The 17,036-nt window shown below is 41.5% G+C and overlaps 1 protein-coding gene across 2 annotated transcripts in view; it reads left to right on the top strand.

Moving 5' to 3' along the window:
- THBS4 (thrombospondin 4) overlaps window positions 1-17,036 on the top strand; it is a 40,102-nt gene that overhangs the window by 11,382 nt on the left and 11,684 nt on the right. Inside the window, exons 5-12 of one of the 2 annotated variants that reach the window (XM_085042722.1) lie at window positions 4,091-4,173; window positions 4,668-4,818; window positions 6,138-6,310; window positions 9,540-9,677; window positions 10,283-10,360; window positions 13,823-13,975; window positions 15,322-15,426; window positions 15,645-15,752. In XM_085042722.1, coding sequence (XP_084898848.1) covers window positions 4,091-4,173; window positions 4,668-4,818; window positions 6,138-6,310; window positions 9,540-9,677; window positions 10,283-10,360; window positions 13,823-13,975; window positions 15,322-15,426; window positions 15,645-15,752 — 989 coding nt within the window. The remainder of the gene's footprint in view (window positions 1-4,090; window positions 4,174-4,667; window positions 4,819-6,137; window positions 6,311-9,539; window positions 9,678-10,282; window positions 10,361-13,822; window positions 13,976-15,321; window positions 15,427-15,644; window positions 15,753-17,036) is intronic. The other variant, XM_085042723.1, reaches the window with a different exon arrangement.

The raw sequence follows: 17,036 nt of genomic DNA on the forward strand, positions 1-17,036 counted from the left end.
ACAACAATTTTGCCTACTGCGAGGAAAAGCTGGAATGCAAACTCTTAGCTGTATGGGGGATAAGACCTATCTATCTTGCTAAAAGTGTGTGCTTTCATGTTAATTGGAAGATCCATGGGAGTGTATTGGACCCAAATAATTGTACATGGCTTTGACTGTGTACCTGGTTATTGCTCATTGCTTTGGCGACAGCATTCCCTCCATGTTCAGTCCGTGAGGCTGAGACACCTAAGCAGTGAGATGAGACTATGATGATTGGACATGGGCTGAAGATGTATATATTTGGATCTTTGTGTCTGGGTAGGAAAACAGAATAAAAGATGCACTGGGTTTGGTGGATGAGATTAGTCTGCTGCATGTGATCATCATCACAAAATCATTCTGTTCAGAAGGGATCTTTGGAGGTTGTCTAGTTCATGTAGGGCACTTGAACCTGACAAAGAAAACCAACCATGTTGCGCCCTGCCCAAGGTTCTTTTAACCAAGTTGCTGTTAGAGACAGTATGTCAATATAGACCCAAGGGCAAGAGTATAAGGGAATGGAGTCTTAGTGTGGTTTTCTCTGAATGCTTCACTATTCTCCAACAGTTCATGGTATTCAGAGCTCTTGACTCAGAGGTGAAGTCTGTGTGTTTTGTACTCAATATATGTTTTCGGCCATGAATCAGTCCAGTCAGTTTTGAATGCATGGTCAAGAATGTCTCCTGGCAAGAAAATTCATTGCATATCCAAGGAATATCTCCTTCTGTTTACTTGGAACTTGTCTTTTCCTAACTGCACATATATCTTGTATGTGCAGCTTCTTTGGTTGATGATTACAGGCTGTCTGAAAACTTTTTTCTGGTCAGTCATCATGTATCATGATCAGTAATCATGGCTCAGTCTGTGGACAAGAAGACACAATCTTCCTGTGTTCAAGAAGTTGGACAATGTTCTCAGGCACATGAGAATTCTTGGGGTTGTCTCATGCTGGGTCAGGATTTGATCCAATGAACTTCATAAGTCCCTTCCAACTCAGGCTGTTCTATGATTCTTGAATATCACTCTCTTTGAATGACACGTCAGGATTCTGACTTTGCCAGATGGGGACCAGTGTGCTGCTTGAGCCAGAGAGCTGTTGTTCCCAAGAGAGGTAAAAGAAATACCTATGAGGTGTTTCATGGTAGCTAGTATTTTTGCATTTGCTCTGCCTGGGCCAATTAGCTGTGCAGTGAAACTGGTTGCCTACTCCAAATCCAAGGTCCTGTACTTGAACAGGTTGCCCAGAGAAGCTATGGATGCCCCATCAGGAAGTGTTGAAGTCCAGGCTAGATGGGACTTTGAGCAGCCTGGTCTGGGGAAATATGTCCCTGCCATGCCAAGTGAATCGGACTGGATGATCTTTAAAGGTCTTTTACAATCCAAACCATTGTGTAATTCTAAACTGCAGCATCCTGGCAAGAGAAAGACAGGTATTTCAGTTCCCTGGTCAGTAATACTTCAGAGCAGTCTCTGAACTTAGTTGTTACTGTGAAAGCCATTCTGTTATTCATATTGTTGCTGACTCAAGAATATAGAACTAGGGGCTAAATGAACTGAGGAGTTGCTTTAGTAGGTGTGGTATGGCTGAGAGAGGCTACATGGAAGGCCCAGATAACTGCATAGCTTCAGGCTGGTACCTTTTGCTTACCTGCTTGCTCCTGGTCTACTATATTGTGTACCGACAGCTTCCTTAAAGGCTTCTCTGAGTTCTTATCCCTGAACACTGGTCATTCTGCTCCAGGTGGGATGTACTATTGGAATTGGTTTTACTGGAAGACAAAAAACCCAAAACGAGGGGTATTGAGCTGTTTCTGCTCTCCTGTCTAAATTTGCATACAAGATGTGTAGTTCATGGCAATGTAACGTGTTAAGTCCACCTTAGTGTTCAGCAATCTGCAAAACTTAACTACAGAATAGATCTGGTTTTGATTTTGATGCTAGCCAACAAACAGCATCTGAAGTCTTGAGAATTTGTTGCAGATTTCAATCAATAAGGCCTGAATGAGTCTTTGTTTTAAAAATAAAACAAAACCAGATCCCAGCATCTGGGCTGACAGCCTGTGTCCCAGGTTCCACTATGGAATTCTAAAATACCCATGATGTTATGTCCTGCTGTTGTCACCCAAATAAAAATAAGGCAAGATTAGGACTAGAACAGAGGCAGGCCCTGAAACAGGTGATTCCTGACTCTCTGAACTTGTTCAGTGTTTTGATGAGAAAATATGAAGCAAAGAAAACATAGTATGTGAGGAGTTGGACGGTTCCCACTAGGATGTTTGGAAACAGTTAGACATGCTTTGAAGTACAAAACAATGAGGTAAACATTAAGAGAAGCATTTTTCATATAAGCTTTCAGTATTCACAAAAATAACATGTGAATAAATCTCCCTGAAGCTATTGGGCATAATATCAAAATATCCTGCCTGCCTAGACTGTGAAAAAGCATATATTTGTGAAGTTTGTTTTAAAATACAGACTTAGAGAAGTAAACAAATATCTGCTTGAGAGAGGTACAAACTCAGATGTAAGCTGCAAACAGAGGCAACCACAAGCTACTGTGCTAAATATGCTCTCTGCTTCTTCTCTTTCACTGGCTCAAAAACAATGTTTCATTTCACAGATAAAAATCTCCTGTGAAGAGCTTGGGTTGGATGTGGTCCTTCCCTATGACTTATTACAAATGTAACTTTTGGTTTTGTCTTAGAGATCTTTAATTTGTTACTTTGTATTGAGGACTGATTTTGGTGTGAGTTCACAGTGGGCTGAGTAGATGTTTGGTGAGTCCATACAAACGCTGCACCCATCAGAAGCAAATACAGCCATGAAACTTGTGTACAGTGTGATGAGCTGCCTTGGAGAAGAAAAGCCAAGTGACTGTTGCAGTTACTAAAAACATTGTTTTGTCAGAGTGGGCACTGTTGATATGTTAGCAGAGCTTCTCAGTGAGCTTGCTCAGCAAGCTGGGTAACTTCACTCTGAAAAATATGTATGAATCAGTTGCAGTGACAACTGTGCCAGCAGGGCTAAGAAAGTAATCAACTCCCTGTACTCGATATTGGTGAGGCCTTACCTCAAATCCTGTCTTCAGTTTTGTGCCCCTTACTTTAAAAATGAGATTGAGGTGCTGGACCATGTTCAGTGAAAGGCAACAGGGCTCGTGAAAGGACTAGAAAATGTGTCATATGACAAACAGCCGAGGGAGCTGGCTTTGTTTAGTCTCAAGAAGCAGAGGCTCAAGGGGGCCTTATTGCTTTCTACAACCACTTGAAAGGAGGGTATAGCTGGGTGGGGGCTGATCTCTTCTGCTATGCAGGCAGCAAGAGGACAAGAGGAAATGGCCTTAAGCTGAGACAGGGGAGATTCAGATTACATATTAGAAATTTTTTTTCATCATTAGGTTGGTCAGGCATTGGAATAGGTTGTCCAAGGAGGTAACTGAGTCATCTGGAGGTGTTCAGATGGTGTCTGGATCTGGTGCTGCGTGATGGTTTAGTGGTTTAGGGGTCATAGTGGTAGTGCTTGGTGGGTGGTTAGTCTGCATGATCTTAAAGGTCTCTTCCAATCTTGATGAGTCTATGACTGATTCTATGACACCCCTTCTGCAGGATGTCTGCCCCTTGTATGCATATATGCTTCTGGGTCCCACCTGGCCCTCCTGTCCCTAATAGGTTATCACAAATACCCAGTCCTGAAATCCTGAGGTTTCACATTGGGTTGCTGGTCTCAGGTCTCAGGAAGGAGCCAGTAACACTGGTGGCATTAGTTGCCTTAGAGAACCTCGATACTGAAGTAATGGTAGAAGAATCATGATCTTGTTTTTCTCTCTGTGGAGAGTTTTCTGCTTGGCCCATTCCTGTGGTATATGACGAGTTCAGTCCAGAAAAGCCTGGAGTTCATGCAAATCATACAAAAAATTTGAGATAAATACTGTGTTTGCTCTGATGGTTTTTACAGGGCTTATGTAACAGTAATGTCTGCTCTCTGTGGTTCTTTATCTTATATCTCAGAAATTACCATGGCAAATGAAGGAGAGTTATGTTGTGCACTTTTCATTGCTGTTTCCCTGCAGGTGATTTTAATAGGCAGCTGATGGGTCAAATGATGCAGATGAACCAAATACTGGGAGATGTGAAAGACCTTCTTAGACAACAGGTATTGTATAGAGGATTTAGTGTGAAATATCCCTATTTTGCCCCTTTGATAGAGTCAGTTGAAAATGCATGTAAGCAATAAACCCCTGTGTAGAGGTCATTGCCTTGGAGGCATGACACAATGGAGAATAAATACACATATAGGCCCTGGTACCCTGCGCTTGCAAGGAGGGACCATTGAATGTGGGAGTGCTGGGGACTTGCTTATTCAGGTCCAGAAAAATTAGTGGCTGGTGAGGACACAGAGTAGCCATCCTAGCCCACTATTAGATAGCTGTGGGTCTGTTGCACAGAACTGAAATTGCATTTGTTTCATTTACTGGTCGGTGTCAGAGCTGGAATTGCTGGTGGCACATTCCTTTGATTAAACAAGGACCTTTGGACCTTTAAATGTCCTATTGATGAAGGCTGGACTGGAGTACATCCATTATCCATATCCTTAATTTTATGGAGTATAAAGAGCATCTCATTTAAAACAGATTTTCTATGTTGCAGGGTTTGAGTGGCATCTTGGGGTCTAATGGTTCTTCTTACAGCCAAATGCAAACTGGAACTACGTGTACCCAAATAATACTTATTTTCTGTACTCTCAAGGTCAAAGAAACAACTTTTCTGAGAAATACCATAGCTGAGTGCCAAGCATGTGGTGAGTATCCCTGTTATTGCCTGTAATCTAGAAGACATATATAGATTTGTTTTAAAACTAGTATTGATCATGTTACCTATATGTGATTTCTCAAAAGTACTTTTTAAAAAATACTGTGTCCAAAGTTCTAGATGTATTTGTATTTGGACACAAATTTAAAATAGATTTTCATTAGCGAAAAAGCTTCTATAGACGTGACAATCACATATTGGGGGATAAAATGCCACTAAACCAAGTAGTACCGCTCAGGCTGTACTGTGAGATCTGACTCTGCCACAAAGCTGTGCAACATGTTCCTGTGGAGGGAGACACTGTATCCCAGCCATCTCGTGCACAATCTTAGTAGAAGGACAAGGGATGAATAATGTTCTGCTCTAGCTGTTCTGCTTGGTCTCAGGAAGATCCTATGCAGTCTACCTGAAGTTTGATTCTGAGTTGACAGTCACTAGTTAACAGCAGTAACACTCAAAAAGTGGTCTTCATCTTTTCTCCATATGAAAGAAATAAACACTTTTCCAAATACTACTGCATGGCCCTCCTACACAGCTGACAATCAGGACACAAGTGCAGTCAGTATAAAGACCAATATACTCCCTTTACTATATAAGATGGATGGTCTTAAACTCACCAGGCCTTTTAGCTGATTTCTTCTGCCTGTCTGTCAGCCTCATCAGGATTCAAGTTAAGCTCTAGGCAGGGTAACTTTTATGAGTAAGTGCCAAATGAAAGGTCAAATTCCTACATACATTTGTACAAGGGTTCAGTACCTGCCAGAGTCCCAGAAAACCTTGGGCTGGTCTCTGTGCACCAAAACTTGTGTAGTTGCATGGTTCTGCAGTGTTTGTGCGCTGCCAGCTGCTGCTTCTTTATTCTTCTGATCTGTAGACTGTCAGAGATGCTGTTGTGAAGCCATAACATTGCTTTTCTTACGAAGTAGTAGTGTTGTCCATTTAGCCAGAGAAATGCCTTGTACTTGTACCCTCATACTTGAGTCCCTTGGTCTCAGGTCACAGACTTCTAGAGTTTCCTCCCTGGCCAGCAGCAGATATGTTTTAGGACTAACTTAGCAGGAGGGCTCCCATATGTAGCTGGGAGGAGCACACGGACCTAAAAAAATAGCCTCAATTTGCCCTTGCTGGGGACACAGTAACTTCCTGGGCCATTCCTGGCATGGAGTATTTTCAGCCACAGCACAGCTGGCAGCAGCACAGGGCAGAGACATGAAGTGTCTTGGGGATTTCTTCAGAATGCTTGCCAGCTGAGAGCCATGATGGATGTTTCTTTCAACCACTAAAATGGTTGCTCTTTCTGCATTAAAGGTTTGGGAACCGTGAGTTTTCCAACGCAGCTTCCTAGGCGCACTAAACCAAAATGTGAAGTAAATTCCTGCTTCAGGGGAGTGAGGTGCATGGAGACAGCAGAGGGATTTCAGTGTGGGCCCTGCCCTGAAGGACTCACAGGAAATGGAGTTACATGCTCAGATATTGATGAGGTAAAACAGTGACTTTCATTGAATTAAAAAAAAAAAGCTAAAAAGCAACTGTTTCATACATATCAACGGGTTGCTGATAGTTGCTGTCTTCAGCATTTCCTGACTGCTTGCACAGTGAATACTAATTCATTCTGATTTGATTTTATATCCCTATTTTGCTGTTTCTGCAACTTTATGAAGGTTATATATGTGAAAACTTGAAATGCTCTGGTCAGTTGAGAAGTTATTTAAAGGAGCTTAATGTTTGGAAAAAACCCCAAAACCTAAACCCAACCAAAACAAACTTTTGACATTGTCATTTCTATTCCACAAGTAGCTTCTGTTACAGGCTGCAGAAGCACTTCTTGTCAATATGGGCTTTGTTTCTTTAAATTTTTCTGCTCCTGAACCAGCCTTGGAGACCAAAGTCTTCTCTTCAATCCAAACTGGAGCCATGTTTTCAGACTTACTTTAAAGGTCTATGAAAGAAAATAAACTATTATTGTCATTGTTCCTTTTGCTTCTTTGTGTTTGTGTTGAAATACAGCAATGTTGACTTAAGTCTAGTTCTTTTTTGTGCTATATGTTAGAAACTCAGAGCTTGCTTGTATTGAGGACTGAATTAATAAATTTACAGTATCTAAAATGATTAAAGAAAACCTGTGTTAATTGGAAAGTGACACTTACTCAGAACAGAAACAACAAAACCACTTACAGGTTCACTGAATTTTTTCTGTGGGATGATTTTTACCATTACGCTCTAGTCTTTTTTGTGGAAAAACACCTGGATGTAGTAGACCAAGGAACTAGCAGAATTAGGTCATAAACTGCGCCTGTGGATAACACAGTACTACCAGTGTACCTGTTTAATGATGTAAAACAGCAAAAGCAATTCCCTTTTTGTCCTTCCTAGCCAGGAGGAAAAATGCTTTGACTGCTCTTTTGATTTACTCCCTCCTGTAGACCATCAGTAGAGAGGATGTGATGTGCATAACTTATACCTGTCTGGGAAAAACACTGTGGAGAGAAAGTGAGTTGAGTGTGGCAGTTTCCTGAGGTGTTGGCAATGTCTCTTGTTTTGCCTTACATGACATGAACTGTGTCTGCTACAACAGCAGGTGCAAAAAATGGAGGTGAAGCTCTGAAATGTGAATGCAAGTGGTGGATCCAAGACAGCTGTGGTGTATGTTTCATGCTACAGACAGGGTGAGAGACTCAAGTGAGCCTAGGAGGAGCCTGCCAGTACAGATGGGTTTCACCTCCTGAGCTATTTTCAGACTGAGGCAGAGCATGGCAATAATCTCCTCCCTGCCATTTTTAAGGTTGGAGCAACTCTGCCCATTACAGCAGTGGTGGGAAAGGAAACTGAGACTGGTATATGGTGGCTTGATATTAAAGTTGTTGTCTGTTAGCAGTCAGGCTCTAATCACTGGAGATTCATATACCCTCATCTTCTTGCCACCACTCCACATGACAGATCGGCTCTCACATTAGAAACAGCAAGGAATTTTTGCCAAAATTTTGTCACAGAGATACAGTCTTGCTTATAATGAGGTCTTTATGTGGACACTGCCATTAAAATGCCACCTTGTCAGGAGCAGGTTTGTTCACCAGCAAACACCTACTTTATCAGCTGGACTTTTACTTAGAGTTGTACAGGGAGAAATAAAGAAATAATAAATGGCAATAATTTTGAATTGTCTGATTAGAGGGGATGTGCCATAGTACGGGTTTTCCTGAGTTAGCTGATATGAAGGAAAGTGGGGGGTTTTTGTTTGTTTGTTTTGGGGGGTTTTGGGTGGGGTTTTTTTTTATTTTGGTGTTTTTTTGGTTTTGGGGTTTTTGTTTGTTTGTTTTGTTGTTGTTTTTTGGTTTTTTTTATTTTAATTTATTTAAAGTTTTTTATTAATCTCTTTTGGGAGAGCATCTTTCTCCTGAATGAACTATTTCTGTACTTCCTAATAATAGGCATTTATGAAGAAGCTACTTTACAAATTTTAGGTAAAGAAAAATCTGGAACATTCCTCACTAAGAGCTGCTGTCATCTTTTCTGAGGTTGTTAGCATCTCTGCAGTATGCTCCCTAATTCATTACCAGTTCGAAGACGTTACTTTGATATGCTGGTGCCCATTATGATGGCAGCTGCAGCTCTGCTCTGTGTGCTGTGTAATTTGGGTGCCCTCTGCTGCCTATAATAAAGAATCTACAGCAAAATAAGGAGGCACAAAATGTCTGTCTTAGGTTTTGCATTTTCCTTATATTATTGATCAGTGTACTATTAACAAATCCATCTGTTAAACACACTTTGATATTAAATATACCTTTTCTTGCTTCCGTGTGTGTGTTTGGTTACAAGCTGTATGTCTCTTGCACATGGATATTGTCTGGTGGTTTGTTCTCTCTCCATCTTGCAGATGTTTTTCTGTTAGTGATGCAAGGAGAAAAAAAGGCATATTTAAAAAATTATTTAATATTTCTTTCTCATGTTTCTCATTTATTGTTGTCTTTGAGCCCTGTGCAGCAGGATGGCATGTTGATATTTTTGGTACTCTTATAAATGTTACCTAGCAGCTAGTGTTGATGTTGGAAAGGCAGCAATGTGGGATGTATTTCCCAAACTGGCACCACAAAACCAGTTAAATCAGTCACAGCCATTTTGTAAAACTGCGTAAGGTGATTAAGTGACTGGTGCCTTCAGGACAAGGGTGATTTTGTGGATATGTGATATTCTGGGAGAAGTTCCAAGGATTGTCTGTGGGCCTCTGGTCTAGAAATGTGTTGGTGCCACTGACACATCCCTGCTTATCTGGTCTATGTTTGGATTCCTTCTGGCTATGAGATTTGTCCAAACATAAATGAAGGAAAATGCTGCTGCCACTTCTATGTGTACAAAACACATTACAAGGGGTGTTTGGAGGGTTGGAGTTATGAGGCTTTCCTGATATTGTGGTCTGGACACCTCAAGGGGGCTTTCAGCCTCCAAGGGATCTGAATCTGCCAAGCTAAATGAAGGATTGAGGATGAGAGGTTAGGACAGCTACTACAGGCAGTAATGCAAGGTTGCAAATGTTACAGAGATAGCTGAAGACCTGCTGAGGTCAGAAATACCTGCAGAGACAGTTTCCTCTCTGCACAGAAGACATACAGGTGTTGACTGTAGCATTGCTTTTCGTGAGAGGTGCGTGCACACAGTCAGAGTCTGGATGTTACTGAAGCACGAACCTGTGCTCGGTTCGTTTTTTCTTTGCAGTGTCGTTACAACCCTTGCTTCCCTGGAGTGCGATGTGTGAACACTGCTCCGGGTTTCCGATGTGAGACCTGTCCTCCAGGATATACAGGACAAACCGTGCAAGGGGTAGGACTCAGCTATGCCAAGAGCAATAAGCAGGTGAGTGGCAGCACCCCCATGACAAGGTGCTGGTTTTATATTAGCAGTGCATCTATATTGAATTGTATTTATTTTTAAGTCATTCCATAATTGCCTTATGCTGTTAGGCAGAGCTTTGTGTGTTTCAGTTAGAGATCTGAATTGTATTTGCTTAGCTTTGATGGGAGTAATAACAATCTAAAACTCTTTATAGGCATAGAGACAAGAAAAAATGTTGTTATCTTTGTAAGCATCTCTGATCAGCTTCAGGGAGCTCTGTTGATTTCTGTAAACTGGGTTTGAACTAGGAAGAAAATTATGAAAAAGGCCTATTTTACTGTAATTTGTTTTGCATATTTCTGTAAGCACCCTGCAATGGGAACACAGGTTTTGTGCAAACTCTTGTGGGTCAACCAGAGTTCATCCTAAAGTTGAAATTTTCTATTTCATAGTGTCTTTTCAGAGTTTGGAAAGTTAGCCTGTGGGTATGTCTGTGACATTCTGAGACCAGTTTCAGGAGAGGCTATGTCTGTTTTCTAGTTTTAAATTTTAGTGTTGTTTCTTCAGGCTTAAATCTCAATAAATTGACATTATTTTTATTATTTGTGGATTTGGTTTATTGCTAGGTCTGCTTAGATATTGATGAATGTCAGAGTGGTGGACTGGGACTCTGTGTTCCGAATTCCCATTGCATAAACACTTTGGTAAGCACCTTTTCATTTATGGTGTTAAAAACTGATTGTTTTAAAATTCCATGAGGCTAGGATTGGATTTATAGGTCTGATGGAAGAGCTGAATAACACCATTTGTTTCTTGGCTTCATATAAATCAAAGAATCCTTTTCTTCTTTTCCTAATAATAAAAAATCAATGCTTGATTTGTCATTAACACATCTGTCTAACCTGTATACTTATTACATTCCCTGAAGAATAGCAGAAGCTCTCCTCTCCATACCATCTGGTGATGTGTGTTTATGGATATGTTATTGCAAGGAACTTCCTTTGAAAGATTAAACCTTTGCTTCCCTTCATCTCCTGCCACCTGAGAACTGCTGCAACCAGATGTTCCCCTGGGTGCTCTCTTTCTAGCAGTATACAGTATACAGCTATCCCTCCAAATAAATGGAAACAAGGAGAGCTGCAATTGGTACAAGACTGTTAATGCCCATAGATATTAAACCCAGGAGAGCAAGCATAGGAGAAGTAAAAATGGTTTGAAAGATGTTAGGAGCCAATAAAAAGGGCACACAATCACTTTAATGCTATGAAGCAAATTGTATGTAGAATCACATGATCATAGAATCATTTATGATAGAAAACACCTTAAAGGCCGAGTCCAGCTGTTAACCCAGCACTAAAATCCCACCACTAAACCACTTTCCCAAGCGCCACATCCAAACCTATCTGAACATTCTCAAGAATAGTGAGCCCACCATTTCCCTGGGCAGCCTGTTCCAATGCTTGACAATCCTTTGCATAAACAAATTCTTCCTCATTTTCAGTCTTAATCTCCCCTGGCCTGAGAGGGCCTGAGGATCTGAGGCCGTTTCTTCTTATTTGGGAGGAAAAACTGAGCCCCCCCCATCTATAGTTTCCTTTCAGGTACTTGTAGAGTAATAGGGTTCCCCCTGGGCCTCCTTTTCTCCCAGCTAAACACCCGCAGCTCCCTCAGCAACTCCTCACAGGACTAGTGCTCCAGACCCTTCCCCAGCTCCATTGCCCTTCTCTGGATGCACTCCAGCATCTCCTTGTAGAGAAGAGCCCAAAACTGGACACAGGATTCAAGGTGCAGCCTCACCAGGGCTGAATACAAGGGGAGACAATCACTGCCCTGGTCCTGCTGGTCACACCATTGCTGATCCAGGCCAGGATGCCATTGGCCTTCTTGGCCACCTGGGCACACCCTGGCTCATGTTCAGCTGCTGTCACCAGCACCCCCAGGTCCTTTTCCTGTGGGCAGCTTTCCAGCCACTCTGCCCCAGCCTGTGGCACTGCCTGGGGTTGTTGTGACCCAAGGGCAGGACCTGGCCCTGGGCCTTGTTGAACCTCACACCACTGGCCTCAGCCCATGGTCCAGCCTGTCCAGATCCCTCTGCAGAGCCTTCCTGCCCTCCAGTAGATCAACACTCCCACCCAGCCTGGTGTCACCTGCAAACTGACTGAGGGTGCACTTGATCCCCTCGTCCAGGTCATCAGTGAAGGCATTAAACAGATTTGCCCCTGTATTGAGCCCTGGGGAACAACACCGGTGAACAGCCACCAGCTGGATGTAACTCCACTCACCGCCACTCTCTGGGCCCAGCCATACAGGCAGTTTTTTACTGAGTGAACAGTGCACTTGTCCAAGCCATCTGCTGCCAGTTCCCCTAGGAGAATGCTGTAGGAAATGGTGTCAAAGGCTGATCCACTGAGCAGGTTACCCTGTAACAGAACCAGCAAGACTTACCTTTCATAAATCTGTGCTGGCTGGGCCTGATCCTCTGGTTGTCGTGTACATGCCACAGGCTTTCTTCATAGCAAGAGAAGGATTAAAAATATCTTTCAGGTGTAAAGATGGTCCTTCCTGCAACAAGGTATCGCTGAGACCACCATTTGTGTTCAGTGTTAGCTTTTCTTGTGAATAAGCTGGTTTTCTTAGGGCTGCTTTCATGGTTCAGTATGTTTGTATCTTTGTTTTTAATATCTAGAACATTTAGTCACATGTTGTTTCTTGCTGCATTATTAAACATGACTAGTCCTCTTTGGGAGGCCACTGGGCCCTGTCTGCAGAGGGCAGGCACCAAGTGTCCTGCCATCTGTCAAAACAGAACAGTGTGGGGTTTCTAAATCTGTATCCCTTCAGAAACAGTCTGGTCTGGAAATGCTGCTTCAGAGGCTATTTTAACACATACCAGAGCTTGCTATAGGACAGAACATAGCAAGCAAATTCAGCAGACTCCAGAAGATACTGCCCTGGCGTCCATTAGGATAAAGTGCGCGGGCTGGTGTGTTTTATATAGGCCATACCATTTCCATGGCCCAGGGATAATTTTACCCTTCAGGCATCTGTTTATTTTCATCTTCATCCTGAAAGAATGCAGCCAGAACAGAGTTAAAGTGTGTAATGAAGTTAGGAATAGAGGACAAAAATAATGCTAGTCTGGGTAGTAAATAGATTTCTCTATGATGGTGGATTAGAACAGTGTGACAGCTCCTTCAACAGACTTTGTACAGGAAGAGTGAAGTTGTATGAAGCACCTCAGTTTCACCAAGGGTTAGATGCACATGTTTGTCAGAGATCTGCCCATTTCTGTCCCTTGACATGTAAAAAAAATATTCTCCATAAGGTGAAGAGATTGTTCTCAATTAATTTTATGTCTACAGGTCTACAAGAATGTGAGACAGAGATAAAAGCCATATTAGAAGCCTAAAGAGGACCTCACCTTATCAGAATTTACCTGTTTATATCCCATATGGTGATTGCCCCAGCACATAATGAGATTCCTTGGCTTAGCTCCTTTGTGTTTGTTTACACAAGAGAGTGACACATACAATATACATATGCATGTGTTATGGTAAACCACAGCAAACTTACATGGATGTTCTTATTGCAGTGTTAATGAGGATGGCTCTGTGTTCAGCTACAGAACTCTTTTCTGAAGAAGAAGATTTGGATCAAATTGGCTTAAAAACATTTAAGCTTAAAAATAAAATGGGACAAAGACATGATGAACTTTCTTGTCTCTCCTTGATTAAAATTTGTGCCCAGTTGCCTTCAGATAAACTGATGGGTATGCTTTACAGTGAAATAAGATCATCCAGTCTGATTAATCAGCTGCTGCTTAGAGTTTTGCACAAAGTTTCAGTCACCTGGAAGCAGCTCAGGATGATGCTGGTAGGGACAAGGCATCATGAAGAAGCTTTTGCTGCTGCATGACTTTTCTTTGGCTTAACAAAAGACTAGTCTAAACAGGCAAGAGTTGAGTATGTTTTCCAGCATGCACTCTGGGAGCCAAATATAATTTTCTTATAGAAAATTAAGTTTGTTCACAGTGCAAGAGGCCTCAATGGATGAAAAACTACACTTGTGCAGCATAAAGAGTGTGACTTAATTCTTGCTTGTGTGCTTGCTTTCAAAGAGAAAAAAGTCCTGTTAAAAGGCTGGCTGGTGATTTTATTTTCTTACAGGGGTCTTACCACTGTGGCCAGTGCAAACCAGGATATACAGGAGACCAAACCAGAGGATGCCAGGCTGAACGGAGCTGCAGGAATCGAGCCCTCAATCCATGCAGCATCCATGCCCGTTGTATTGAGGAGAGGAGAGGAGAGGTGACATGTATTGTGAGTTCATTAATTCATGCATTTTTACAGTGAAACCCAGCTTTTCTTAGGGTGGAAATCAGAAGTCTTTGTGGTCATTTTTTATAATTGGGTGTTTTACCAATTGTGGCAAACTGACCAAGACCAGCTGTGAAAACTGGGCTGAGACTATTTTGAAATTGTTTTATTCTTGCCACACGTCTGTAAAGCAGCCGTATTTGTATATCATATTTACTGTGTCTGTAATTAGATCTTTAGGAATCACTTTTGTAGCCTTTCTGTGGTCTCCTCAGAAAAGACTGTCGAGCGTTGCTCTACAGCAGACATCACAAGGACAAATTCCTCGCCTGGTGCTCAGCTACATAGCTGTGAGTAAGGATCCTCTCTGCATAGCCAACGTGCCTATATTTGCTGGCTGGTAGAGATGGTGCTTTTTCAAGTGAGATCACAAATTCCAGGCACAGGGAGGCTGTACTATGTTTACCAGCTAAGGGAGCAGAGGAGCACCAAGTAGCATATGAACTTCCACTGTAAGGGTATACTGAAGTATATTACTTAGTTTTTCCATCTTGCAATGGAAAGCAAGAGACTAATACTGTGTCCTAAATTTGGATACAGTGCATGCTTTTGCTGGCACTTGCTTTGGTCTCATTTTTAAGTGTATCTGTTTCAAAGCAGCATAATCTAGGATATTTTAAGTGCATGCTGTAATAGGAAGATGCCTAGATACTTGTATTAGGCAACTCCTGGTTTTAAGGGAAAGCCAGATTTTGTTATACAGTTCTTTGTAAACGTCTTCGACACAAATGATTTGCTGGTTTGAAGCAGTAATAATTTAATTGGCTAGGAGAAACTTGTGTGCAGATGCATTTGCTTTGCTGATGTAAACTTAGTAAATGTCAACACAGTTTTCTCTTAAAACTTCCTCTAGTTGCAGGTGTGTTCTTGAGATACTGCACAAAACACAGTGATCTCATCTAACCTTGTGCACCTCGACAAGATGCTAGGTGCATACTCTGCCTAGGTCTCCTCTTTCCTTTTAAGTCAACTTTCAAGTCAAGAGCCAAAATTAGTTCCTGAGCAGTGTCTACAAGAAATCCATAGCTCCCACTGAAATCATTAGGTGTTGCAGGCACACATTCCAGTTGACATCAACTTGCAGCTCTTTCTAGCTATGTCTAGATACACTGCAGCATCTCTCAGTGTGGAAAGAAAATCTTTGTTTCAAGCCCTCTGTATCTCATTGTACTTCGGTATCTGGTCATGACTTCTGAATTTTTCAAGAGTGATGTGAGTTTTCCTTCTTGAATATTTCTACAGTGACTCATTAACCTTTTGATAGTTCTGCCATGATGTTTTATTGATAGTGTGGCATTGGCTGGGCTGGTGATGGTTATATTTGTGGAAAAGATGTTGACATTGATGGCTACCCTAATGAAGAACTCTCCTGCTCTGCTGAAAATTGCAGAAAGGTAAGAAATGCTTTCTTAATTCTATAATAATTCAAAGCGTGAAGGGATAAAAAGGAAGACTGTGAGAAACATGACTAGATGGAGTCATCTTTTTTTCAGGTTATTGAATTTTATTTAGTCTGATGAATCAATTAATTAATAATAGGAAAAAGTCTCTCAAAGTATGAAGGCATCCAGTTTACCTATAGAACACCAGACTTGTTTCCTTTTTTGTCTAGGACAATTGCAGATTTGTCCCAAACTCTGGACAAGAAGATGCTGATGGTGATGGGATTGGAGATGCCTGTGATGATGATGCAGATGGAGATGGCATTCCCAATGAGCAGGTGCTGTGTATAGATCAGGATGCAGGGGTCTGTGCAAACAGAAGGATTTTCCATTGCTGCAATGGGAAGTGATTCTGAAATCTTAATCACTATTTGCCAGAGATAATACTATTTGCCAGAGATTGTTCCATACCCATCACTGTAAAGGGCCCCTTAAATCTCGTCCTTTTCTTTTATATAATGTTTGTTCTTACAAGACCTAAATCACACAGCCTTAAATCCTACCTGTGTATCCTCCATCAGGATTTTATCATTTAATTCTAGAGCTTTTTGTGTATAGAACTTGTGTCCTTCTGTCAGACTCTCCCATAGCATGACTTTCAGGAACATTACTTGAATTAACATCTGTCTATTTATAGAGCAGGTTGACCTGACAATGCATTTCATCAGGGATCCAAAACCCACATAAATTAATAAGTGTCTTGCCAATAACTTGAAAAAGCTTTGGATTGTGTCCTCAAAGCAGAAGAGGTTTCCATGTGGGTGCACAACAGCGGAATATATCAGAGGATAAATTCAGACTGGAATGGCTGTTTTGTTTTCACCCTGAATTCTTACAAGCTGTTGTTCTGTATTAAGATCCTTTACTGATACTGCTTAATGTGCTTCCAAGGAAGCCAACCAAAACGTGCTTTCCAGAGTACAAACGTCCACGTGGAGCTAGGGCAGACTAGGAGTCACAGAAGGTCTGTCTCACACTGTTATGCCACAGAGGTCCACCCTACATTCTGCTAGCTTAAATCAACTGGTTTTATTAATGTTCTAAAAGGAAAAAACTAAATCCTCCTACAACTGTAAGTCTATTTTTATGTTCAGCACCTTCATAATCAAGTAATTTCTATATTGTTGCTAGTCTCTGTTGTTCTTCTCTTTGTGCAAGAGGATGAGGTCATGGGTCTGTTAGATGGGTGTAGAAATTTTATACCACTTTGAAACAAAATTTCCTCCGTTTACCTCCTGTTGGAGTTTAAAATTCAATAGCTTGTTTGAAACAAACAAATAAACAAACCCACCAAAACCAAACAAAAACTTTTACCTTTTTGCATCAAAAAGTTCTTTCCCCAGTTTCCAGCTTTAGTTTGAGTCTGTACCAGAAGAGGGCAATGGCCTTTCACTGAGAGCATCTGCAAACCTTGTCAGTCTCTGAACTGCAGCTTTTGAGAAGGGCCATGTGAGAAAGCTAGAGCACCACAACAGGTTCCTCACCATGGACGCATCCAAAATGGCAATCAGAAATCAAGGTTATAAATAAATATAAATAAATAATATAAATATGAATTATAT

The sequence above is a fragment of the Lichenostomus cassidix genome, chromosome Z (assembly GCF_008360975.1).
Source record: "Lichenostomus cassidix isolate B80296 chromosome Z, HeHo_3.0, whole genome shotgun sequence".
Classification (NCBI taxonomy): Eukaryota; Metazoa; Chordata; class Aves; order Passeriformes; family Meliphagidae; genus Lichenostomus; species Lichenostomus cassidix.